This window comes from Periplaneta americana, chromosome 9 (genome assembly GCF_040183065.1).
Source record: "Periplaneta americana isolate PAMFEO1 chromosome 9, P.americana_PAMFEO1_priV1, whole genome shotgun sequence".
NCBI classification, from domain to species: Eukaryota; Metazoa; Arthropoda; class Insecta; order Blattodea; family Blattidae; genus Periplaneta; species Periplaneta americana.
Window position 1 is genome coordinate 83298134 of NC_091125.1, and position 25474 is coordinate 83323607.

Below are 25474 nucleotides of genomic sequence, written 5' to 3' on the forward strand. Positions count from 1 at the left end.
AAATAAAGTCAAAAAAATAAATTTCAAAAAATTATCTGCTACTGTACTTTATAGTTAGCAACTAATTTCTCGAGTATGATATCAGGTAGATTTTAATCGAAGTGCTCGGAGGAAGCCTGTCCCTTAGTCGCTTGTCCACATAACTATCACTTTACACACCCGATATCGAGAAATTTCTCTTAGACAAGAAATCATCAGCTAATTAACCCAGACAGATAGAAAGAGAAAAATAATGCATGTATCCATACTTTCATAACAAATGGCAGTTTTCTCTAAACCCTGTTCAGTATCATATTGTTTTTTTTTCTATATCTACTTTATTTAATGAGAAAATAAATACCGTACACAGTTTCTTCAAGCAATGCTCTTCTTTTTACGACCATAGAGAGTAAGCTCCTTAGAATTTAGGGCATGTTTGTTTTATTCTTTCTTTACATTGCATTCATTTCTTTCAGTTCATTTTATCTCTTTAATATTCAGCAAGAGTAATCAGTTAGACAAAATGTATTCATAAATTGGAACATAACGATGTTTACTTTTCTGTCAACCTTTATTAACTTTGGTTGCCTCGCAAGCAGGTCAATACTATAATGCCCCATCAAATACATCAAATAAGTAATAATAAACACACACCAAACTGTTATCTGAATTGAGGTTAGGTCAATGTTTAGCTTTCATTTCTGTGTCAAAGAGCTATCAACAGATATGCAGCCATCCTATTGGCCAGTAGAATTGTATCATTAAAACCAGAATTTCGCAATATGTACTGTATTCCAGAAATGTGGAACAAATGAACGTCATTATATCATACTCTCAATTTTTTCGAGAAAAGATTTGTTCTTTCGCAATTTAAATATGCATTCAGTTCTAAAAGAATGCAATGTACATAAAATATATGGTGCTCAGCCTTTATGGTAAGTGCCATCCAGGTTGTGCGTTCGAATCCCGCCAACATCAAAGGGTTCTTCCTTTGACAATGTGATATCCTGTGATGTTTCAGCTGGAGATGACAGTTTACTGACCCAACTTCAAGGGAGACCTAATGCGTTGCCTAGTTTAGTTTGCAGAAAGGCTAAAATATAGATTTCCAGTAAACCAATGTGATGGAACACAAAATGAAACTACCGGTAATGATGTCACTTAACACGTAATCTATTATTTAACTAGTACAGCATTCATTTGTTATTCCACTGCTTAAGTTTAAATATTGCATTTTGATATAACTACTGTATTTCATAGTGCCGGAGAAATTACACATTCTCTCAGTGTAATCCCGAAGCTGCACTACTGAATTCTGTGTTTGCTTGGGAAAGATGAGTCAGGCACTATTCATTTCTTTCATGAAGGCAATAGTGAATATTCACAGAAAAAAATCTGGAGTTTTGATTGTGGAAATACTAAAACTTTGGCGGACGAAATCCGTACCAAAATGTTTAGCTCAACAATCTCACAGAAGTGACTAAATTATTATTGTAAACCATGTATTGCTTTGTAAGGAATCTACTTCGAAAACAGATCATGTCGGGATCGACCTCTGGTTCTGTTAAATAAAGTTAAGCTCACGAACTCTTCCAAAAGTCCATGTATGTATGTATGTATGTATGTATGTATGTATGTATGTATGTATGTATGTATGTATGTATGTATGTATGTATGTATGTATGTATGTATGTATGTATGTATGTACTGTCCCGTAGTGTATATAGACACTATGCTTAGGACTCACGGAATGCGCGCTGGATCGAGTTCTCATGATAAATGGCGTATGCAATTTCGGCCAGTGTATGGGACCGGTGCCAACCCAGCATCGGGAAGACTTTGGGGAGTGGTGATGATGATGATGATGATGATGATGATGATGATGATGATGATGATATGAGCCCAGATAATCTCTGAAGGGCAAGCGCCTCCTACTATTAATGTATTAGTGGTGGCTTAAGTTTTCTCATATGGTGAGCCAGACCATAAGAGAAATTTTAATCTACTTTTGCTCTCATACACACTCGCTTGAACTTTAAACCCCATGCGTCTTGGCTTTAAATTAAAGACCTTATACATTTATAGTCACTCACTTACTGGCTTTTAAGGAACCCGGAGGTTCATTTCCACCCTCACATAAGCCCGCCATTGATCCCTATCCTGAGCAAGATTAATCCATTCTCTATCATCATATCCCACCTCCCTCAAATCCATTTTAATATTATCTTCCCATCTACGTCTCGGCAGTCCACACCTGTGGAGTAACGGTTAGCGCGTCTAGCCACGAAACCAGGTGGCCCGGGTTCGATTCCCGGTCGGGAAAAGTTACCTGGTTGAGGTTTTTTCCGGGGTTTTCCCTCAACCCAATATGAACAAATGCTGGGTAACTTTCGGTGTTGGACCCCGGACTCATTTCACCGGCATTATCACCTTCATCTCATTCAGACACTAAATAACCTAAGATGTTGATAAAGCTTCGTAAAATAACCAACTAAAAAAAACGTCTCGGCCTCCCTAAAGGATATATGTATAGTCTTGCTATAATTTCAATCTTTTGGTTTCCTTAACGCTACCTAAAGCTACAACTCCGAGCAGCTACAGCTTTTTCTTTGTCCATTCTTTCGTTTCTCCAGCAATATCTAAACCATAAATCTTTTGCACGAATTCCTTTTTTCTACTGTTAGACTGTTTTCGCTTGCACCGCTTAAAACTAGACACCGTCCACATCCGCAATTGCCTTATTGTCTGTATTTTTCTTTCATTTACACTTAAATATAAACTCTACACATTTACAATTTTCACAATATCCATCCATATCCATGTCACTGGCATCGTCTCTTACTATAACTTTGTAGCACTCTTCAGCCTAGCTCTTTCCATCTTGTCCTGTCTCGTTCAGTCCTTGTCCGCGTATTCCCGCAAACGGTCTTGAAGACTTCGGACTTTCTGTGCTTGGGACGTCCTCTGCTTCTTTTCCCTAGTCTGAGGTACCATACTGTCGCCGTGTATGCTCATCTGTCATCTTGTAGTCTTTCTACGTGACCTCCCCATATACATTTTGGTTGCTATACCGTGGCTGCTATGTCTTTCAGACCGCCGCTTCTTACGATTTCTTCGTTTTTTTCACTCTGTCCCTCAAAGGAATATTTAAGATTTTTCTTTCCATGTTCCTTTGACTGACCCGTACGGATTTCACTTCTTGCTGCGTTAGGCACCATGTTTGAATTCCACATACTATATCAGTACAGAAAAAACGAAGCTCTTTAATAATTGCTTAGATTTATATTTACAAGTTGGTCTTGAAAAAATAAAGTTCAGTGACAAAAAATTGTATATCAGGTAAGGCCAATTCTTTTTCTCACTTCATCTAGGATGGGAAAGCTACGATAGGTAACGAAATACTGTAACAAAACCAGCTACGAGTTTAATGGCTGAGGTGATTATCATGTTAACTAGGCGATACCTGCGTTCTGGCTGGATGATTATTCTGCTCTGCTGAGGCATGTGGACGTGAGGCAAGCGGTCGGGTGGTCGATTTTTTAGTAGGTTATTTTACGACACTTTATCAACATATTAGGTTATTTAGCGTCTGAATGAGACGAAGGTGATAATGCCGGTGAAATGAGTCCGAGGTCCAGCACCGAAAGTTACCCAGCATTTGCTCATATTGGGTTGAGGGAAAAAAATTCCAGCCAGATAACTTGCCCCAACCGGGAATCGAACCCGGGCCACCTGGTTTCCCGGCCAGACGCGCTAACCTTTACTCCACTCGACTAGTCGATCTTGGCGCTTCATGGGTTGTTGCACCACTTATTATTATTATTATTATTATTATTATTATTATTATTATTATTATTATTATTATTAATAGAGCCCACAAACTTGTCTATATTAGAAATTCAAAATTTCTTTCACCAGTCTCCAGATGTATTAAAAATGCCAACATGCATGGCTGCGAATTCGATCCCTTCAATGTATAGACTTAGTTTGCTCTTGGCAACGATTTTTCATTTATGTATTCTTTTAGGCATTATACTCAGTTATCATTGTCTCATAGTATTCTTAGTTATGTATTTTAAAGTCATCTATTTTTATCCATTCATCATTATTGTAATTAATTGTAATTTTATTTATGTGTAATATATTTTATTATGTTTTTGTTATATTCTTTGTGCTGAGCTGTAATTGGCCACTGGCTGTTGCCCAGCACAATAAATATAAAATAAATCAATAAAATTATTATTATTATTATTATTATTATTATCATCATTATTATGTTTGTGTTATATTATGTTTTGCTTACATTGTTACATTTATACGTACATGGTTCATTATTTCTGACTAAGGTTATCAGTAAATCCAAAGAGAATTTTTGCACACGAAAGCTATTTTAAGAATAATTTTTCGGTAAATGCCTATGTTGTATGAGAAGAGTAGCTTACTGAATACCATGTTTTGTGTGTATGCAGAAGAGTCGGACCGTGGAGGCGGAGCAGTGGTTCCAGCGCGCTACGGAGCTGGCACCCAACGACCCCACAGTCTTCAAACATTTCGGTAAGTAAAGCATTATTAAAGCACTTTCTCGTAGCTATTGGTGATCAGATTTGTTATATAAGTACAAACCTTAAACGTTAGGTATGCAAGGAGACTTATGAGAATTAAGTATGTCTGGTAATGTGTGTACTTCACTTGTTATGATTCGGGTTCCGTATACTGCGGATAGATGACAGGACTGTGACCCGTTTTCAAGTTACACACAATCTCGGCGGGCCACGCTATGCATGATATGTATCTGTGAAGAGTTTTGTCGTATACTAAGTATGTGTAATGTGTATAAGTGCTCGTGTAAGTGTAGTGTAGGGAATGGGTGAAGATGATGAAGAATAGGAAGAGGAAAGGGGAAACCCGGTGCCGGCACGTAGTCTATTCCTGTCGAATAGCACCAACGGACCGCCAGGCTTAACGTCCCCATCCGACGGACGAATTACTATCAACAGTGACATAGCTATGTCTTATCTTCATATGCACTGCGGAGAGATTTGGGATTTAACCCAGGGATATAGGTGCACCGCCATCTCTCTTAGTTCCGATGTAGAATTTTATACGAAAATCTCTGACCCAACTGGGAATCAAACCCAGGCCAACTAGTCTACAGGCACACGTGCTACCATCAGAGCTAGCTCGACGGACTGTCTGGTAATGTAATAAGCATGAAAAATCTCTATGCCATACACTCAGTTTTATCTGAAATAATTTTTAAAATGTGTATGATAATTTTAAGATTAACATATTTTCGTACTTCAGCTTCTTCCCTTCATTTCCCACCTTCTACATCTCTCCTCGACGTACTTTTCGTTTTATGTGTGTTTTTTTTATTTTTCGTTTCATTTTGTTAGTCCACTTCAATTTCTAATCTTCCTTATTATTATTATTATTATTATTATTATTATTATTATTATTATTATCATCATCATCATCATCATCATTAATTTTACTCTCCTTTCCTCTTCTTATTTTCATTCCACATTTTCTTTCCTTTTGCACTGTTTCTAAGTTTCATCATTATTTACTTTTTATGCGTTAATATTTTGTGTTATATCTCTTCTTTTCTTCTTTCGTCCTTTTTAATTATCCGTTTATTTACATTTATAATATGTGCATTATTTTATTTATCTCATTATTCTCTGTCTTTATGTAATCTTATTTATTTTATTATTTCTCTGTACTCTTAGCATCAATTTCTTCTTGCCTTTTTGGGTGGCGCAGTCAATGGAGTGTTAGCCTTCTGTGCCCGAGGTTGCGGGTTCGATCACGGCCCAGATCGATGACATTTAAGTGTGGTTAAATGCGATAGACTAATGTCAGTAGATTTACTGGTATGCAAAATAATTCCTGCGGGACAAAATTCCGGCACACTAGCGATGCTGATATAACCTCGGCAGTTGCGAGCGTCGTTGATTTTTCATTTGCCCTTTAGTACGTCCACGTTTCACACATCCCATCAATTATTCAATCGAATGTTTTTAGAAGCTCTTTCGTGTGAAACTATTCCCATATTAACTTTTAATAAGCAATATAAATACCTCGACATTATCAGCTTATCTATAACTATATGTTTGTCCTACTTAAATTCATAACTTGCATATGAAAAAGTGTAAGTCTGTTCTATTATCTCCTTATTTGTAACGATTTCTACAGTACTTGTTTAGAATATTATGAGGACCGCCACTTTTGTTTTTTGAAGGATATTTTTAGATTTTATATTTTTGAACATTGTTTAACTAGTGAGCCGTCACACACAACACTTTTCACTTTGTATAAATCAACACCCCCTGCCTTCAAAGATTGGGTCTGTAACTATCCCTCCTCTCACTTTTGTGAAGATTTTGAATAAACACATTTACAACCATCGATAATCCCTTGTATCAACTCAAGGTAATGGGGTGGGTAAGACAACAGAAAATGCACAAATCTAGAGACATACACCCACTTTTAGCGGATGAGAGATATCTTTCTATAGCCCTGCCAACAATCGAACCAGGAAAATCTGCACCTAGAAACACCACACTTTGAGCCTAAAAAAACTGCAGTTATGTGTAATCGACAGATTGTTCGCCAGGAAACAGGTTCCGCTCAAGTAAATGCCGTGGACTATTTACTCTTAAAGATCGAAAACGGCTGCCGAGGATACAGTGTGTATATTTCTCTTGAATCGAACGTGGGGATATTTTATGTTGCATAGTATGAACAGGTAAAACAGGATGAAGGGACGTCAAAGTTAGAGCATCAGTACACAGCTGACTTCCATTCAGTGTAGTTCAGTTTATTTCGTGGAAAAGCAGTACACATTAGAATAGTGAATCTTCAATTATGATTAATATATTAGGAAGAAGGTGTACAAAAAGTTTTGCGTTATATTTCAAACAGTCAACAGTACCAGCACTTATTAATTAATTAATTAATTAATTCATTCATTCATTCATTAATTCATTCATTCATTCATTCATTCAGGATTTATTATAAGATAAGCCAATAAATTATATATGTAATGTAGGTTAATGTAACAGGCTGAGTCAAAAAATAATCTTAATATTATATAAATAAAAAATCAGACTCACATAGTAGATCGTAGTACTACGTATATATAATATATAAACATCTGTATAACAGGAACACTTGCATTGAACGTAGCGGAGACTATGTTGAAAAGTGATGAAGTGTTTGTAGTCTTATTGTACATATTCAATTAATAAAACAATTATTAAAGTTACTTTTTGACTCTCCCTCGCATAAGTCGCGTTGACGCGCTCAATCACCGCTAAGCAAGCTGTTAGTTGTTCATATCACTTCTCGGTCGGTGCCGTACTAAGTGAAATCTGTTTCCAGACGTACAACTGTTATGCTAGTAACTTTACACTCATACGGAACCAGCGAAGCGAAATTGTCACTGAAATATCAATCCTACAAATGCGTGTAATAATTTGCAATCACTTTCTAGCATGTTATATGAGTAAAGAATCAAATCGAAATGACAAAAGCCTGACAACAAGGAGGAGGCAGAGAATAAAGGATACAATGCTTAATTCCTGAGATATGTTATTCTTTATCATCTTACATGCATATCATGTTAAGTTCACAAAAATATATTGCCCGCATTTAGGGTATGGAAATGCTTGAAAGCTTCTGCGATTTTCGAAGAAATTTGTACGCTTTGTAATTCAAATACCTATAAGCTGGAACTAATTTGTATGATTCGAAGTATATGTGACGTCACAGCGCAGGTATAGGTACGTTCGTATACAAAATAGTTACGCATTCTCTACCCTCCCCCTCTAGTACATCGAAGCCGGAACGCAGTCATAGTGAGTGTGTTATCAGTGCTGTTCTGTCACTAGTATTATTATTTAAACTAGCCGTACCCGTGCGCTCCGCTGCACCTGTTACAAATAAATATAAAGTAATTACATAATTAAAATAGGACGTTTGATCCAGGAAACATTCGTGTTTGGTAGAAGGATAAATCGTTTAATGTGTTACTTAATTTAAATTGTACTTAAATAATTAAAATGCGATCATTTTGGTCCAGAGAGCACTCAGAAGTTACTGTAATAACATTATAGCATTATGTCCATTTAGAGAAACTACACTTTCCAATGGTGAAATAATAATTAATTATACAAATCGGTTAATTTAGCTTTCGATATTACTTCATACAAACACAGAAACATTCTCTGTAGGCTATGTTTCATAGCTTTCGATTGTTGTTGTCCAAGGCCCTTTATAGACGTAGTCATTTGTTTTCATTTCATTACACCGCCTTAGATGGCATTGTATTTTAATTTTAAAACTCATTTATCTCATTAAATATCAGTTATATCAAACTTTTGTAAGGAATAAAACTTATCGGAAATCATTTTTGAAGAAACTTTTGTTATGTAACATATTTTACAAAAATCAATAATAAGCGAGATATTTCGATTTATTTGATTCAGGCCCCCTTATAACCCCCGTTTTAAATAACTTATTTTGAATGTCATATAGCCTAAAATCTAAGTTACAGCGAACTTAATTTATATTCCACTTTTCATATCAATCGGTTCAGCCATTATCGCGTGAAAAGGTAACAAACATCCAGACAGACAGACAGACAGACAGACAGACAGACATACAAACAAAAATTTCAAAAAAGCGATTTTCGGTTTCGGGGTGATTAATTATATATGTTAGGACCAATTATTTTTGGAAAATCGAAAATTACCACAAAATTTCGGCTACAGATTTATTATTAGCATAGATAACTACACCAGGGTACAGTACATCAGTTATTCATAAATTTCAAAAAGGCGTATGACTCGGTTAAGGGAGAAGTTTTATATAATATTCTTATTGAATTTGGTATTCCCAAGAAACTAGTTCGATTAATTAAAATGTGTCTTAGTGAAACTTGCAGCAGAGTCCGTATACGCCAGTTTCTATCTGATGCTTTTCCAATTCACTGCGGGCTAAAGCAGGGAGATGCACCATCACCTTTACTTTTTAACTTCGCTCTATAATATGCCATTAGGAAAGTTCAGGATAACAGGCAGGGTTTGGAATTGAACGGGTTACATCAGCTTCTTGTCTATGCGGATGACGTGAATATGTTAGGAGAAAATCCACAAACGATTAGGGAAAACACGGAAATTTTACTATAAGCAAGTAAAGAGATAGGGTTGGAAGTAAATCCCGAAAAGACTAAGTATATGATTATCTCTCGTGACCAGAATATTGTACGAAATGGAACTATAAAAGTTGGAGATTTATCCTTCAAAGAGGTGGAAAAATGCAAATATCTTGGAGCAACAGTAACAAATGTAAATAATACTAGGGAGGAAATTAAACGCAGAATAAATATGGGAAATGCCTGTTATTATTCGGTTGAGAAGCTTTTGTCATCTAGTCTGCTGTCAAAAAATCTGAAAGTTAGAATTTATAAAACAGTTGTATTACCGGTTGTTCTGTAGCCTATGGCTGTGAAGCTTGGACTCTCACTTTGAGAGAGGAACAGAGATTGAGGGTTTTTGAGAATAAGGTTCTTAGGAAAATATTTGGGGCTAAGAGGGATGAAGTTACAGGAGAATGGAGAAAGTTACACAACGCAGAGCTGCACGCATTGTATTCTTCACCTGACATAATTAGGAACATAAAATCCAGACGTTTGAGATGTGCAGGACATGTAGCACGTATGGGCGAATCCAGAAATGTAGTTAGTGTTAGTTGGGAGGCCAGAGGGGAAAAAGACCTTTGGGAAGGCCGAGACGTAGGTGGGAAGATAATATTAAAATGGATCTGAGGGAGATGGGATATGATGGTAGAGACTGGATTAATCTTGCTCAGGATAGGGACCAATGGCGGGCTTATGTGAGGGCGGCAATGAACCTCCGGGTTCCTTAAAAGCCAGTAAGTAAGTAAGTATAGATAACTACACCTTTGTCGCTAATTGTAGGTTCATTGCAAAGACAAACTGTTCTACCGTGTAGTGCTGCGGGGCATAGTTGAGTATTGAACTGATATGTTTACAATTAATAAAAACGACATTACATACATAATTGTGTAAAATAAACGTAAAAGTGACAAAAAAAACAGTGCACTGAAAGGCTCTGCAATACCAAAAGGCGCAGAGAATGTGTTGAACGAAATCCAAAAGCATCAGTAGGCCTACCATTAACATCTGAAAATTATCAAGATATTAACTCGACGTTTAGCATGATTTGTGTACCATGAAGGTCAGTGCCAACATCCCAGTTACTAAATTAAATAACAGACATTTTAGAGAACTTCTAGATAAATACACAGAAAAATAATGGAGTTTCAGTGGTGAGTGACATAAGCAATAGCCTGATGAAACACGAAGAAATGTCAGACAATAGGAATATCTTGCATTGTTCTCATGCACCAGTAACGTCATGTGAAACTGAAAGAAATTTCTCGCGATATAATAGTAATATACGTTACAAGAGCGGTATGTTGACGTTTTCATGGTCGAGTAAAAGATTTACAAAGCGAAACGTAGTTGAGCTTTCGCTTTTTTAATTTCCGAGAACATGAAAACAAACATACCGCTCGTGTATCGTACATTATTTTGTGCGAAGATCGTTTATTACATACCTGAAAGACGAATTTCTAATTAGTTGCAATGAAATCTCCATGTTGGTTTCTGTTTAATGACGCCAACTTCGGAACACCAAAATATCTTTCTTCAACATTGTTGCTGTAAAATGTTTTCTGTGTTTACCATACTCCAGCAGGCCGTGATATACGTCTGTCTTTTTTTTCCCCCCAGTCTATAAATGCGAACTTAAAACAAACGGTAAGGTTATGTAATGATTTATTTTTCATTTTAACATTTTAACAATATTATTTATATAACATATTGCAGTAATAACATCGACATCTGGAATCTCGTTGATTTTTTCACGGCTTCCTTAATGTTACTTGTATCAAATGCAATAAGTTTCGTGGAGTAGTAGACTTTACTTAATTTTTGCAAATATTTAAAAACAATAATTAATATTATATTGGAGTGTAGGCTTTCACGGCCGGCGTCAATACACTCAGCGACACACCACATTTCTACGCGAGGCTACACCGAGAGGCGATTGAAATATATAAACATAAGAACAATTTCAATCGAAAAGAAGAAGGCCTCAAGGTTAACAAGGCCTGGTATCCGGCATTAAGGAAAACCAACATCAAACCCGCCCGCGTAGCACAATTAAACAACACAAGCTCGGACGCGGAGCGCGTGGAAAACAGCAAACCCGCCCGCGAAGCACATTCGAGCGCGGACCGAGGCGACAACAGCAAGCCCCCCCCCCCTCCCGCACTATATATACAACGATGCAGCCAGCGCAGACTGTAATCAGCACACGCAGTAGAACCAGCCGCACCAGCAATAGACACCACTGAAGATGTTCACCGCAGCAGTGAACGAAACGTTTGGTCTCACAACCAACAGACCACGGCCTCATAGCCCAGAAAACTTTTCTACTAATAATTAACATTGCAATTTAGGTGAAATTATAGTGGTAAGTTTCCAATTTATAATTATTACTATGTTAAACGTCTCTAAAAATAATATGTTAAAAGCCTAAAGCAGTAAAATGAATGTCGCGCTTAAGCGGTAAGAAGAGGGAAATTGTTATGTGTGTTACGTTGGGAATACTGAATGTGGTATTTCACACTTACCGCGTATTGGTTCTGTGCGGAAAACAAGCAATTACGCACGATCTCGCACAAAATCATTTTAAGTGACATCTGCAAAAAGATCAAGTTCCGTAACTTATGAACGCACATTATTATTCACTGCAACGATCACGACGGAAATGAACATAATGGCTTTTTATATGTATTATTCTTGTCATATAGCTTCATATTGGTCATGGCCCATTTTAGTGTATGGTCAGAACTTGTTCAACAGTTGTCCACTATATTGGGAGTAGACTAAACTGTACTCCACGAACAAGAAGCGACGACCTGTCTGGTTATATCTTAATCAGTTGAATTACCTGTGTTCGATGCACTATATACCCAATGTGTCTTTTACTTCAGTCTTTAGGTAACTGAAATACTAAGCCTCGTAACTATATTCCGTTCCTTTGTCATGTTGTGAAAGATATTTCTGTTTGTACCTTTTCATCTATTTTTAGGAAAGAAAGTACAACTAAAATCATTTACTATTCACCCAAAGAAAATAATAAATTTTCGTTTCTTGAATTTCAATGATATTATTATTATTATTGTTATTATTATTATTATTATTATTATTATTATTATTATTATTATTATTAGGTTATTTTACGACGCTTTATCAACATCTAAGGTTATTTAGCGTCTGAATGTGATGGTGATAATGCCGGTGAAATGAGTCCGGGGTCCAACACCGAAAGTTACCCAGCATTTGCTCATTTTGTGTTGAGGGAAAACCCCGGGAAAAACCTCAACCAGGTAACTTGCCCCGACCGGGAATCGAACCCGGGCCACCTGGTTTCGCGGCCAGACGCGCTGACCGTTACTCCACAAGTGTGGACATTATTATTATTATTATTATTAGGCTATAATACATATTGTGACAGCGACGTGAGATTCGAACTCACGACCAGCGTCCCGCAAGAGAGAAGATCGCGCGGAGCACTTTGGGACGGCGCGCGGTGAGAGAGTGGAGAGGGAGTTTGCGCGCGCATCTTCTGCTTGCCTAGAGAGGCCGAGAAATCCGTCGAAGTGGAAGACTCGCGAATTCGAACTTTCGAGGCTACGTCGCTGTGGTTATAAATTACGGTCGCGAAGGAACGACAGCAGTTTTCAGTTATTCAGTCAGTGAGTAAGCCAGAGCAAGCAAGCCAGACTTGTGTGCCGGAGTTCGACTCGAGTGTGCGTCCGCATCTGCGTCAGCATCCGAAGGCCTGAGTTCGAGTGCAGTGGACCGCAGTTGGAGGGACCTGACTTCGAGTGCAGTGGACCGCAGTTGGAGGGACCTGAGTTCGAGTACAGTGAACTGTCTCTGAAGGTCTGTGGTTCGAGATACTGTGAACTCGAATGACTGAGGTAGAAGAACTGTGAACTGAGAACTGATAGTTCTGATTTGTAAATAGTGCTTTGTAAATATTAGTTAAGATTAACAGTTCATTGTTGTTCGTACTAGTCCAAGTAAATTGTCATTGTCATCAGTGGAGTGCTATAACGAATACTGTGTTGGGTGAAAATCCAATTGTTGACAAGAGCGTTTAAGGCGAATTGTAGAAAGGAATTATTGTTGTGACGAATAAATTACATTGTTGTTACTAATAAAATTCACAATATGTAGTTCTTTATTTTTTCTGTCATCAGTATATTCGTAAAATAGATTTGATTTAAAAATTCAAAAAGTGTCATAATCTAACATTCACTATAATTTTAATTGGTTATTTTACGACGCTTTATCAACTGTTATGGTTACCTAGTATCCGTTTGAGATGAAAGTGATAATGCCAGCGAAATGAGTCCAGGGTCCAGCGCCGAAAGTTACCCAGCATTTGCTCTTAATGGGTTGAGGGAAAACTACGGAAAAACCTCAACTAAACAACTTATCCCAGCCAGGATTTGAACCTGGGCCCCTCGTTTCGCAGCCAGACATGCTAATCCTTGCTCCACAGCGGTGGACTTCAGTATCACACGCAGAGTAATAGTTGCTTGTATCTTAGCTTAGAAACCACCTGTAGACTTCACCCAAGCATGAACTTAAGTAATGTAACATTTCAACTGAATCGTTGGTAATAACACTGTAATAGAATTGAACTTGGGTAACCCTTTTCCATACGATGCACTTTGTATAGAAGTAGAAGACTCAGTCTTAACCAGAACATAACTCCCTACAAAAAAGAAATCGAGAATAGATGTTATGGTTATTTCCCCAAGTCTTGGCAGATGCTGCCAATAATGTGTTCACAGTTGGCTTGCTTCTTCCATGACGCCTCATTGATTGTGATGGTGTAATGGTTTATCCTTGCAGAGACAATATGTTCCCGGGTCTCAAGAGTATTCAAGTGTAAATAAAATAGAACGCTCACAAGACTCGAGCCGAGTCCATGCAATTACAAATTCTATTTGTGTCGCTCGAAATGTACAAGGAATTTCGAGTCAAAGGTCTTTATGGCCCTGCATTTCGATTTGGATCCCAGGAATATGCAAAGCGATAGATAATTCGATTGGTAGACTATCTATACATTGTGATTTCAATATTGTAACAGAACTGTTGCAAGTGATGTGCTACGATATCATTGTTTTACTACTAATAAATACGTCTATCTTTCCGTCCGTCCGTCCGTCCGTCCATCCATCCAAAGACTTGCTTTTCCATCTATCCATACGTATGAAGGAAATAAATAAATAAATAAATAAATAAATAAATAAATAAATAAATAAATAAATAAATAAATAAATAAATAAATAAATAAATAAAATGTACTACCATCTACCCAGCCATCATTTTTACTTATTTACTTACAAATGGCTTTTAAGGAACCCGGAGGTTTATTGCCGCCCTCACATAAGCCCGCCATCGGCTCCTATCCTGAGAAAGATTAAATCCAGTCCCTACCATCATATCCCACCTTCCTCAAATCTATTTCAATAAGATCCTTCCTATCTATTCATTGTGATTTCAGTATTATAACGTAACTGTTGCAAATGAGGTGTGCTACGATATCATTGCTTTAGGCCTACTACTAAGAAGTACATTCATCTTTCCTTCTATCCGTTCATTCATCCAGCCATCCATCCAAAGACTTACTTTTCGATCTATCCATACACATGCAATGAATGAATGAATGAATGAATGAATGAATAAAATGTACTACCATCCATCCAATGTACTACCAGCCATCATTCTATTCATTAATATCCATACATCCATACCTTCATCTACCCATCCACCCGTACGCTTGTCTATTCATCCATCCATCCATCCATCCATCATGCCAATCTTTCAATTAATTTACCCATCCATCTAAATAAACATAACTCCTTCTACACGATCACCAACCGTTTGTCTGTCCGTTCGTCTACCTACCTACCTACCTATTCCCCATTTCAGTTTGGTTGATAGGCTTTCCCCTCTACTCACACTCTTTACCATCCGTGAAGGGGAAGATGCTACTGTCTACCTTATTAACGTTTGACTAATTGACTTTGAATATAGTGAAAATTCTTAATATTGAAAACGTTTACCGGTAATCTAGATTTCGAAAATCTATACCAAGCGTTTATATTTCATTCCATTGTTGTTTATATCAATTGGCACATTAAAAAGCTACCGACAGCAGAAGTTGAATGCTTTCTTCACTGCTAGTTGCTACTCTACAGCATACACAACGGAACAATCTGCATTGTGTCACTCCCCCCAGACTTCATAATACAAACTAGCATCCCTTTATTTAATTAATTAATTATTAGTTGAAAATTTTGTAAAAACAACACTAAAATATACTGAAACATGTAATTGTTAAACATCTGTGTCACTGTATTTCATATTCATGTATGTACTTTATTTAATATTTTATTTTCTTGTGTGTACAACTTGGGGGGGGGGTGCAGGTATAAGAGGTAACAGCTACAGGTCTGTTATACTGACGGACTCAGGGCAAGTAGAAGGGGAAAGAAATGCCTTCGCATCCTCTCAACTTGTATGGAATGTCGTTTACCTACCTACCTACCTACCTACCTACCAGTGAAAAGTGTTTACAATTACCCTGGTCTACCCTACTGTACGACCATTCAGAAAACATGCTTCTGCCTAAAACTAATATGAGTTCTGTATGTATTTTTATTACAATATGTAATGATGACTTTGTATCAGTGAAACAATTGCTATAGTCCATTCGTTATCTCTTGAAACCTACCTGTGCGTCAGGGGAAGAAAAATGTGGACTGAGAAGCTTCCCTCCCTTGATACGCTTCTACATGTAGCTAGCTAGCTCACTTACCCCCACCATAAGGTTTTTTTCTATAAGCTACTGCTCACGCAAGCATTTGGTTTCACGAGATAACGAATGACCTATATATCCTCTCCGTCTGAACTACGTCATTAGTAGCCAGTAATAATTCATGCATCCACCTGCAATCAAGCGATATGAATTAGAGGTCTTCACGGGCTCTGGTTGAAATTCTCTTATACTTGTCGAGTTCGGGCCGGGCTCGGGCCGGGCTCGGGCCTTAAAAAACGCAAATCATATTTTCATGCAAGATTAGATGCCCATCTAGAACAGTAGACTACTGATAAAGTAAATTGTTTAGTTCGACTTCGTATTTCGTAACGTCACTGGTCTAGTCTGTCAGACACAGAACACTGTTTAGGCCTATTTGTTTTACCTGGCAGACAGAGATTACGCTTTCTGATGCTCTTACTGGAGTGATTTTTTTGCAGCTGTTCCTGAACCCTGTGGCCTCTGCCTTCTGTTTGATCTGCTAATGTTCGCGTTTAGGGCCGGACTCGGGCGATAATTATTATGAGCTAATCTGGGGTTTCGGGTCGGGTTCGAGTCTGATTCAGATCGGACCGAACTTACGAATTTCGGCTCGAGCAGATCTATAATATGAATACGACAAAACACGATTCCCTCACACCGACGAGGATAGGCTACTTCATACCGCGGAGACAAACTCGTCAGAGGCAGAGAGTACCTTGTCACATTTGGAGGATGCCATTGCCTGGGATCCCGACGGTAAAATACTTTCCACCAGGAAAGCAATCAATGGGTTTCTCCGAGTTTGGTGCTAATACCTGAATACGACAGAGTATATGAAAGATCGTCTGAATGGAATGCTGACACCTTTAAACTTGATAAGTATTTTTGTTTGTCCATACCATTAAATTTAATTGTCAACTTACAAATCAATGTCACTCGACGCGGAATGCGAGTTCGACGAAATCGTAATTGATTTTAATTAATACGAAGAAGATAAATAGTGCGATCCATCACTACGAGACCGGAGCACGCGGGTTCGAAGCCCGTGTCCCATCAATCTCGCCGGCGGGCGTGCACCTGCGCGGGACAGCTGTCCGTCACGCTAGAAGTGTCTGGCGCACTCGCCAGCGTTACCAACTGTAGTCATTAATAAAGTCAAAGCTTGTTGTCTATCAACACGCGGCGACCGTCCGGTGACAAATGTTTTCAGATCCGTGAATTACTCGTGTTTTTCTCCCAGAATGAATTAGGGGAAAGGAAGAGTAATGAATGATAGAAGGGAAAAAAAAAACGAAAAATAAGATAGAGTACGTAGCGAGAGAATACGAGAATAAATAAGAAACTGAGTGAAAAAGGAAAGAAGAATTAAAAATAAATAATGTGAATTAAAAAAAAAACAAAAGACTAAGAGAATATAAAAAAAGGAAATGAAAATCTGAGACTATATGAATGAATGCGAAAAGATGAGGAAAGAAGAGAAAAAGAAAGAGAAGAACAAGAGAGAGGGGGGAAAATGAAAGAACAGAAAAAATATAGAACAATTTATAAAAGGAGAAAGTGGTGAGAATAACAAAGAAACAAATCAAATAAAAGAAATAACAAAAGGAAGAAAAAACCAACGACAAAAAGGAAGAAAGAGAAGTAAGATGAAACTAAAGCCTGAACGAAAGAAGAAATGTAATGTTAAGAAGAGAAGGAACATGCAAGAAAATAAAAAGAAAGAAACAAATATGCGTAAGAAAAAATATAAAAAGAAATGGAAAAGCGAATGAAGAATGTGATAAAATGAAGAAGACAGAAAACTCGTAAGAACAAAAGGAAATAGATAAAACTATGAAGAAAGAAAAGGACTAACAAGTTCAAGAATAAGGTGAAGACGACTGAACGAAAGAATGTGAAAAGAAGAAAAATATGCAGGAAAAATATGCAAAAACTAAAGAACAAACAAAATTAAGAAAGCTGGAAATAATATTTGGAAATTAATAAGAACATAAATCGAAAGAAAAATAAAGTAAGAAAACGAAATAAGAAAGAATAAACAAAAGAGAAGTAAGAAAAATGGTGTTGTATAAAATAAAGACGTCAGTAATCGATTTCAACAACTGCAAAGCGAGCAGTATTTCGGTATATCTTAAACCCCAGATCATATAACAGATTGCTCATCCCTATGTTAAAATCGGTAGCACTTTGAAGAGAACGATCGCCAGGATCGCCACCCGTCCGCCATAAACGAACACGAGATGGCAGTACAGTCGTTAATGCAATCCAAATGGGAGTTATGACGTGACTCCTTATGTAACAACTAGATGGCATCATAGTAAACCTGACAAAAGTTGTTACCGTCAAAGCCTACAAGGCCGAGCAATCTGGATATTATATGATGATCTAGCATTTAACGTAACTTATTACGTTTCCTTTATTTATCTAATTTCTTGTCTTTTCTTTTTTAATGTCCTGCTTTTCCTCTATGGTAAACCATTGCCGAATATGATTTAACAATAAATTTTCGATGAAAATAAATTTATTTGTCGTAAACATTTCGTGGTGTGCACCACACACTTCAACGTAAAACGGATGTAATTAAACGCTATGTACTATTCATAGTATCCTGTCATTATACGTAACAGGCAATAATTAAGATAATCACTATACACTATGTAAAGGTTTGTCACATTCTTAGATATCTCTTCATTTGCAGAATCGTAACTTTCTTACTGCTGGAGTTCTACTTCCTACACCAAAGTGGCCAAGTAGTTAGCCTCTCTGTCTTCCATCGTGGCGACTCGGATTCGATTCTCGTCTGGATTACGGTCGATAAAGCGGACGGAGGGGGTTTTTCTCGGAGTCCCCCAATTCCTCTTTACCATTATCATCATAGCTACTTCACAATTATTATCCTCACTCTGCGAAGTCCCAACCCAGGCCTACAATAAAAATAAAAAATGGCTGAAAATTTTACACATTTGTGTTTAGTAAAGAGTATTAAATTCATAAGCGAAATGCATATGTATACCCTATAATACATAATGTCAATGGAGACTACCATTCTCAATAACTTTAACATTACTTCACCCACTTTTCTACAGAATAACTTTGAGAGCTGAACAGTACAGTCAACTAACGGATTCATAGGTACTGGATAATACTGTACATAGTGATTACTCAGAACATAATATTTTTTTAAACATATTGTCTGTATTGTTTCGTTTGAAACAATGTCTTATGTGATAAAATTTAAATAATCATTGTAGCCTATTCCATTAACATTTTGTAATACTCTTTGCCAAATGTTGTAGATAATTATTCATTCTAATCAAATGTCGAACATTCTTTTGAGAACATTTACTTCATGTAGATGGAACTATTACGGATCATCAATGTGATTTTAAGCGTAATAGATCGACTATTGGAGAAAAAAAATGGGAGTATAAGGGTACAGTAAATCAGTTATTCATATATTTCAAAAAGGCTTATGACTTGGTAAAGAGAAAAGTTTTATAGGAATATTCTTAATGAATTTGGTATTCCCAACAAATTAATTCGATTAATTAAAATTTGTGTCAGTGAAACATAAGCAGAGCCTGCATGGGCCAGTTTTTTACTGATGCTTTTCCAATTCACTGCGGGCTAAAGCAAGGGATGCACTATCACCTTTACTTTTTAACTTTACTCTAGAACAGTGATGTCAAAGCAAGTGCATTTTTCTGACCTTGACGTTGTGCGCGGGCAGCAAGCGCTAAGTATGGAAAGAGGAAGGGTTGTGTATATGAATAAGCAACCTGTTGGATTAAGAAAACAGTGGTGCACAAACTTCAAACGGAACGTGAAATTTTATTATGGAAAATGCCTGTTGTTATTATTCGGTTGAGAAGCTTTTGTTATCTAGTCTCCTTAAAAAAAAACTTAAAGTTAGAATTTATAACACAGTTCTATTACGCCTATCGGTTGTTCTGTATGGTTGTGAAACTTAGACTCTCACTTTGAGAGAGGAACAGAGGTTAAGGGTGTTCGAGAATAAGGTGCTAAGAAATATTTGGGACTAAGAGAGATGAAATTACAGGAGTATGAAGAAAATTACGTAACGCAGAACTGCACGCATTGTATTCTTCACCTAACATAATTAGGAATATTAAATTCAGACGTTTGAGATGGGCAGGGTATGTAGCACATATGGTGAATCAAGAAATACACATAGAATATCAGTTGGAAGACCTGACGGAAAAAGACGTTGGTGAGGCCGAGACATAGATGGGAGGATAATATTAAAATGAATTTTAGGGACATGGGATATGATGGTAGGGACTGGATTAATCATATTCAGGATAGGGACCGATGGCCGGCTTATGTAAGGGCGGCAATGAACTTCCGGGTTCTCTAAAAGTTATTTTTAAATAAGTAACGAAATACCATATAGCCCTATTATTGCATATTTTCTCCCATTTTTCCTGACATTTGTTAGCTAGGGGGGATTTATGAGAGTGTGTTTCCTGGGGGAAATTTATAAAGTAGGCATTAATACTTGGTAACACAAATATATTAGATTATTCACTTCATTTTCAGTTGAGAGATCTAAGTATCACATTTTTTTTAATTTATGGGAAAAGGGGGGGGGGATTGAGGCATGCTTCACATATTAAATTTACAAAATGAAAAGGAAACATTAAACACTCACTTAATACCGGTAAATAAATTTAAAATAAGGAACATTTTATGTATCTAGGTTATTTTATCTTTCATGTTTTCTCCCTCTCGTAATAATATGTTACCAAGGTAGGGAAATAAATTAAATTAAATGTCTCTTAATTTAACTTAAATTTAATTCTTATGGAAAATTTTAAAGAGGGATTACGAGAGAGAGAGAGAGAGAGATATGTGAAAAAAACGGTATTTTTAACATAGGCCTTCTGTCTAAATTCGTCTTTTGGGGCAATTTTTGTGCAGAAGTTTATTTACATTTTGGAATATATTCTGCTCAATATTTGCATTATGGACTTAAAATAAGCTCCTATTTCTGGATTGAAAATTACTACATGTCATCTGAACATTTTTAGTTTTTACTTACTTAATATTGACAGTCTTCCTTATTCACCTATGTGTCACTGGGTGACGGATTTGCAAGGTAGCATAACGAACCTGAGCATCAATAGAAGAAATATAGCCGGAAATCTAGCACTGCACGAAAAATAACTTTCCATGATTAAGAGAATTTCAGGTATAAGTACTAGAAAGCTGCTTATATCCCTACTTAGCCAACTCTTTCACAGACATATATCTTTGCTTGCGAACAGGAGTAAGATAGAAAATATGACAGTTGACACAATAGGACAAAAGTTTTGAAATACAGAGTCTTTCATAAGTACTGAGTCTATCGAAAAACCAACTATTTCGAATAATTTTTTGAAATGATGTTCATCCTCACGAGAAAGAACCCTTCCCGATGCAGTACAGTCGATTTGGAAACAAACACCCCCTCCTCCTGGCCCAGAAGAAGCTACTTATCCATATGTAATGTGCATTTGATGCCAACTTAAAATGACCTACGCCAACGACTTAAAACGATCTGGAGCATGGCCTTTTATACGCCAAAGATAAATGGCACACGGCCATACCTATGCACATTGTTGTGATAGACCGAAATGATAAAATGCCACGCAGCCGCTTAACGTTATTGCAGAAAAGAAAAATTGCTGCTTGGTTTGAACTTGGAAATAGTGTCGCTAAAATTAAGCGTTTATTCCGTAGACGTAGTGTTTCCAGGCAGGTGGGTCGGTCGCACAGGCCCAATCCGTTGGCCTCCGCGATTACCTGATCTGACTCCCCTGGACTTATTTCTCTGGGGATTCACCAAGGATCGTGTCTATGCGACTTAGCCACGCACCATTCGTGAATTAGTGGAACGAATTGAACACACGATACAAATGCTTACGCCTGACATGCTCACCAGAGTCCACGAAGAGTTGATACGTCGCTTACATTTGTGCAATCAGCAGAACGGAAGACATTTTGAAAATTGTACACCATAATTTGTCAACAATTGAAACTGTTTTCACATTTATGTGTTTTAATAAAGTTTTAAAACACTAATCATTCTTTCGTTTAATTGCTCTGGCGGCGAGGGGAGGGGAGTGTTTGTTTCCAAATCGACTGTACGACACTGGAAAGGGTTCTTTCTCGTGATGATGAACATCATTTCAAAAAATTATCCAAAAAAGGTTAATCTTTCAATAGACGCGTTACTTACGAAAGACCCTGTACAATAGGCTATAAGAATGAATAGAGGACGGGAGTACGAACAAAATATGTCCAGTAATTCGCGTTTGTGACTCAGCGCTAACACGTTGGTCTCTCATCCAGGCTATGAGGGTTCGATTCCGACCTGGTCGTGATGGAATTTTCGATAGACAAAACGCAGAGGTTTTCTCGGTGTACTCCAGTTTCCATATTACACTACACCAACACTCTCTTTTAGGACTGGGTAGCGTAGTCAGTACAGCCAGGAGAAACAAGATAAGGAATACAACTCAATCTTTCTGGAAGGAAGAGTGATGATTTCCCTGGCTGGAATACGAATAGAATCAGGAGCAGACAAATTTATATTTGGTACCTTTCGTAATCCCTCAAAATACATATAACTGCTACCATTTAAAATTTGTGATGCAACAGAAACCATTTCCGAGTTAAAATACTTCCTTGTCTTGACTCAAGGACAACAATCCGAGAAAAGACTGGAGGATTGTTATGTAGCATTGTCTTACGTCACCACGTAATCCCAGTTGAGCAAACATCTTGCACATTCGCTTCCTTCCGTTCCGGCTTGAACACACCGCCGTATTGTCGCTCTGCTATTTGCATATTTTCCACCACTCTGCTTCGGCGCTACTGTTGCCCACAACAAACAAGAGACTAGCGAGGTGCGAGTGTAAATACTGCCGCAAGAGAGTGCGCGAGTCGTAGGCAAATAATGGTTGTCTTATACTAAAATACTGCGCGATAAGCTCTCTACCTCGCTTTAATTAACGATCTTGGTAGAATCTCTCTCCCAAACGCCCGTCGTTAGATTGAATTAAGACATCTGACACGTCTGTCCCTCGTCCACTACTGTTTGGGGGCTGGATTAATTAGTGTAAATTCAATTAGGTATGGTATTGGTAACGAACGGCCTGAAATCCAAGAGGCTGTATGATGCGTCAGGTTTCTCTTGTTCTTTGTGATCCACTATTCTCACTAGAATATTTGTGAGTACTCTTTTATTCTCAATTACAGGTTGCGGCCTTTATACGCCACTATATTCAGTAGACATAATTTCACTAAAAGGGTACCGTAGTTTCTCCTAACTATGGTCCACATTTGTCACATTTTTCTTTGTATAATCAATACTATTGATCCAGATTAAGTGAAATTTTGGCTTCGGACTCTTGTAAATGTATATTAAATAAATATTGACATATGTGTTTGGAATTATTTAATTGCAAGTGTTGAAAAAATAATAAGCATTGGTACACAGTTATATTCTGAGTTGCCCAACTATGGTCCACTCATATATTCATGCTTGAAAGCATGAATGGACTATAGCTGGAGCTGTAATTATTCGTAAATCAATACATTGAGTCTCTAATTTAAGGGTAGAAACATAATCTAGCACAGAAATATTAAAAATAAATTAAAAGTACATGGATTCTTTTCATTAGTACACATTGCATAAATACAAAATAAACAAGTGAAATCTGAAAGTCATTTTCCTGCAATAATGAACAACTAAACTCACCGGCAAAAATACCGGGCCACCTAAAGTTTCTCAATTTTTTTTATGAGGTGAGAATCAGAAAACCCATTATGAAATGAAGAAAACATTGCTTCCCGGAAAAAAAAAAAACTTTTTTATTATCACTTGCGCTATTATTTTCAACGCCAAACAATGGATATATATATAAGGAGTAAAAACTTACAAATTGTTTCAATTTTTTCCAAATGTTCAACTGATTTTGTGGCCACCCAGATGTTACTAATAGCGGATATTGCCTCCCCGTGACTGTATGACTGTTACCATTCGTCGATTTAAACTTTCGATCAGATTCTGGATGTCAGTCTGGTCGATACTATTCCATTCCTTACTTAGAACATTTCGGACCTGCCGTAAGTTGCTGTGAGGAGTTAGTCGCTTCCCTAGCAGACCCCATACATGTTCAATAGGGTTTACATCAGGACTTCTGCTGGCCATACCATCCTATTCAATCCAACGTCGTGAAAGACCTACACATGTCCAGTAGGGTTTATATAAGGACTTCTTGCTGGCCATGCCATACTATTCAATCCAACGTCGTGAAGGAACTCATCCACGATTCTTGTAGTATGAGGGCGAGCATTGTCATTCATTAACAGGAACCTTTCACAAATAAGCGGGGCATATGGTACCACATGTTAAATTAGACATTCTTCGATGTATCTTGGAGCAGTCAAAGCACCTCTATTAATGAAAACAAGTTCTGTGTGAGCTTCATACGAAATGCCATCCCATACCATTACTGCTCCACCTTGGAAACTCACACATGAACTGAAGGTACATGAAGAAAAACGTTCTCCTTCTCTTCTCCACACTCTTTCACGTCCATCTGTAAACTAAATCTCGATTCATCTGTGAAGCGCACTCGTCGCCACTGCCCCAGGTTCCAATTAGCATGATTGTGAGCTAAACGTAATCGTTCAACACGATGTTGCTAGAGCAATTCTGGGCCTTTAGCTGGTCTTCTGGAATTCAGCCCACATTCATCCAGACGTCTGCTTACAGTTCTCTCACTCACGTTAACTTGTCTTATTTTCTGGAAGGCTCTTCTGGGCCCAAGAACTGCAGCCACATAACGCTGACTATTCCCATCTTTTATCAATGCAACCATTTTGCTGAATCGGTAGGACTTAGTGACATTTGTATACAATGAAGTACTCCAATACTGCCTCAAGAGAGCTTACCAGTCTGTAGACTTCTTCAGCATAGCTTGAAATGAGTCCGAGCAGTTTAGACACAATATTGCAAAAAGAACGAATCTCCTTTTCAGATCATTGTTGGCTATTACGTATTCAGTATTACATTGTTCCGTAGCACAAAATAAATGAATAACTAAATGAACCTCAGCACACCTACAATTATTTAAAAATCCTACAATTTTCGAAAATTTTAAATAAAATGTAGTTGGCCCGGTTTTTTTGCCGGTGAATATATATTAAAGAACAAAAGTACAGTATCAAAATAAACTAACACATTCTTAACAAAATATTATGCAAATTAATTCACTGATAATGTTTATTTACCATACTGAGAACTATATTCAGTAGGTTTATTTCTGTCCTTTGAATCTCCACTTCTCTTGTAATTCTGAAATGGAAAAATAGATCTCTCTTTTTGGAGACGCATATGGGGTCTTCAATTTCTTTTATTATGTTTTCCTTTCTATAGAATAGAATCTCTGCCATTTCTCGCCACCTCAGTAATTGCCGCTTCTTACTATACATGAAACAACAGC

The 25474-nt window shown here is 37.3% G+C and overlaps 1 protein-coding gene across 1 annotated transcript in view; it reads left to right on the forward strand.

Annotated features, from left to right (window-relative positions):
• Tmtc2 (Transmembrane O-mannosyltransferase targeting cadherins 2) overlaps positions 1–25474 on the forward strand; it is a 1115694-nt gene that overhangs the window by 1023515 nt on the left and 66705 nt on the right. Inside the window, exon 8 of the mRNA XM_069834199.1 lies at positions 4449–4533. Within this exon, the coding sequence (XP_069690300.1) occupies positions 4449–4533 (85 nt within the window). The remainder of the gene's footprint in view (positions 1–4448; positions 4534–25474) is intronic.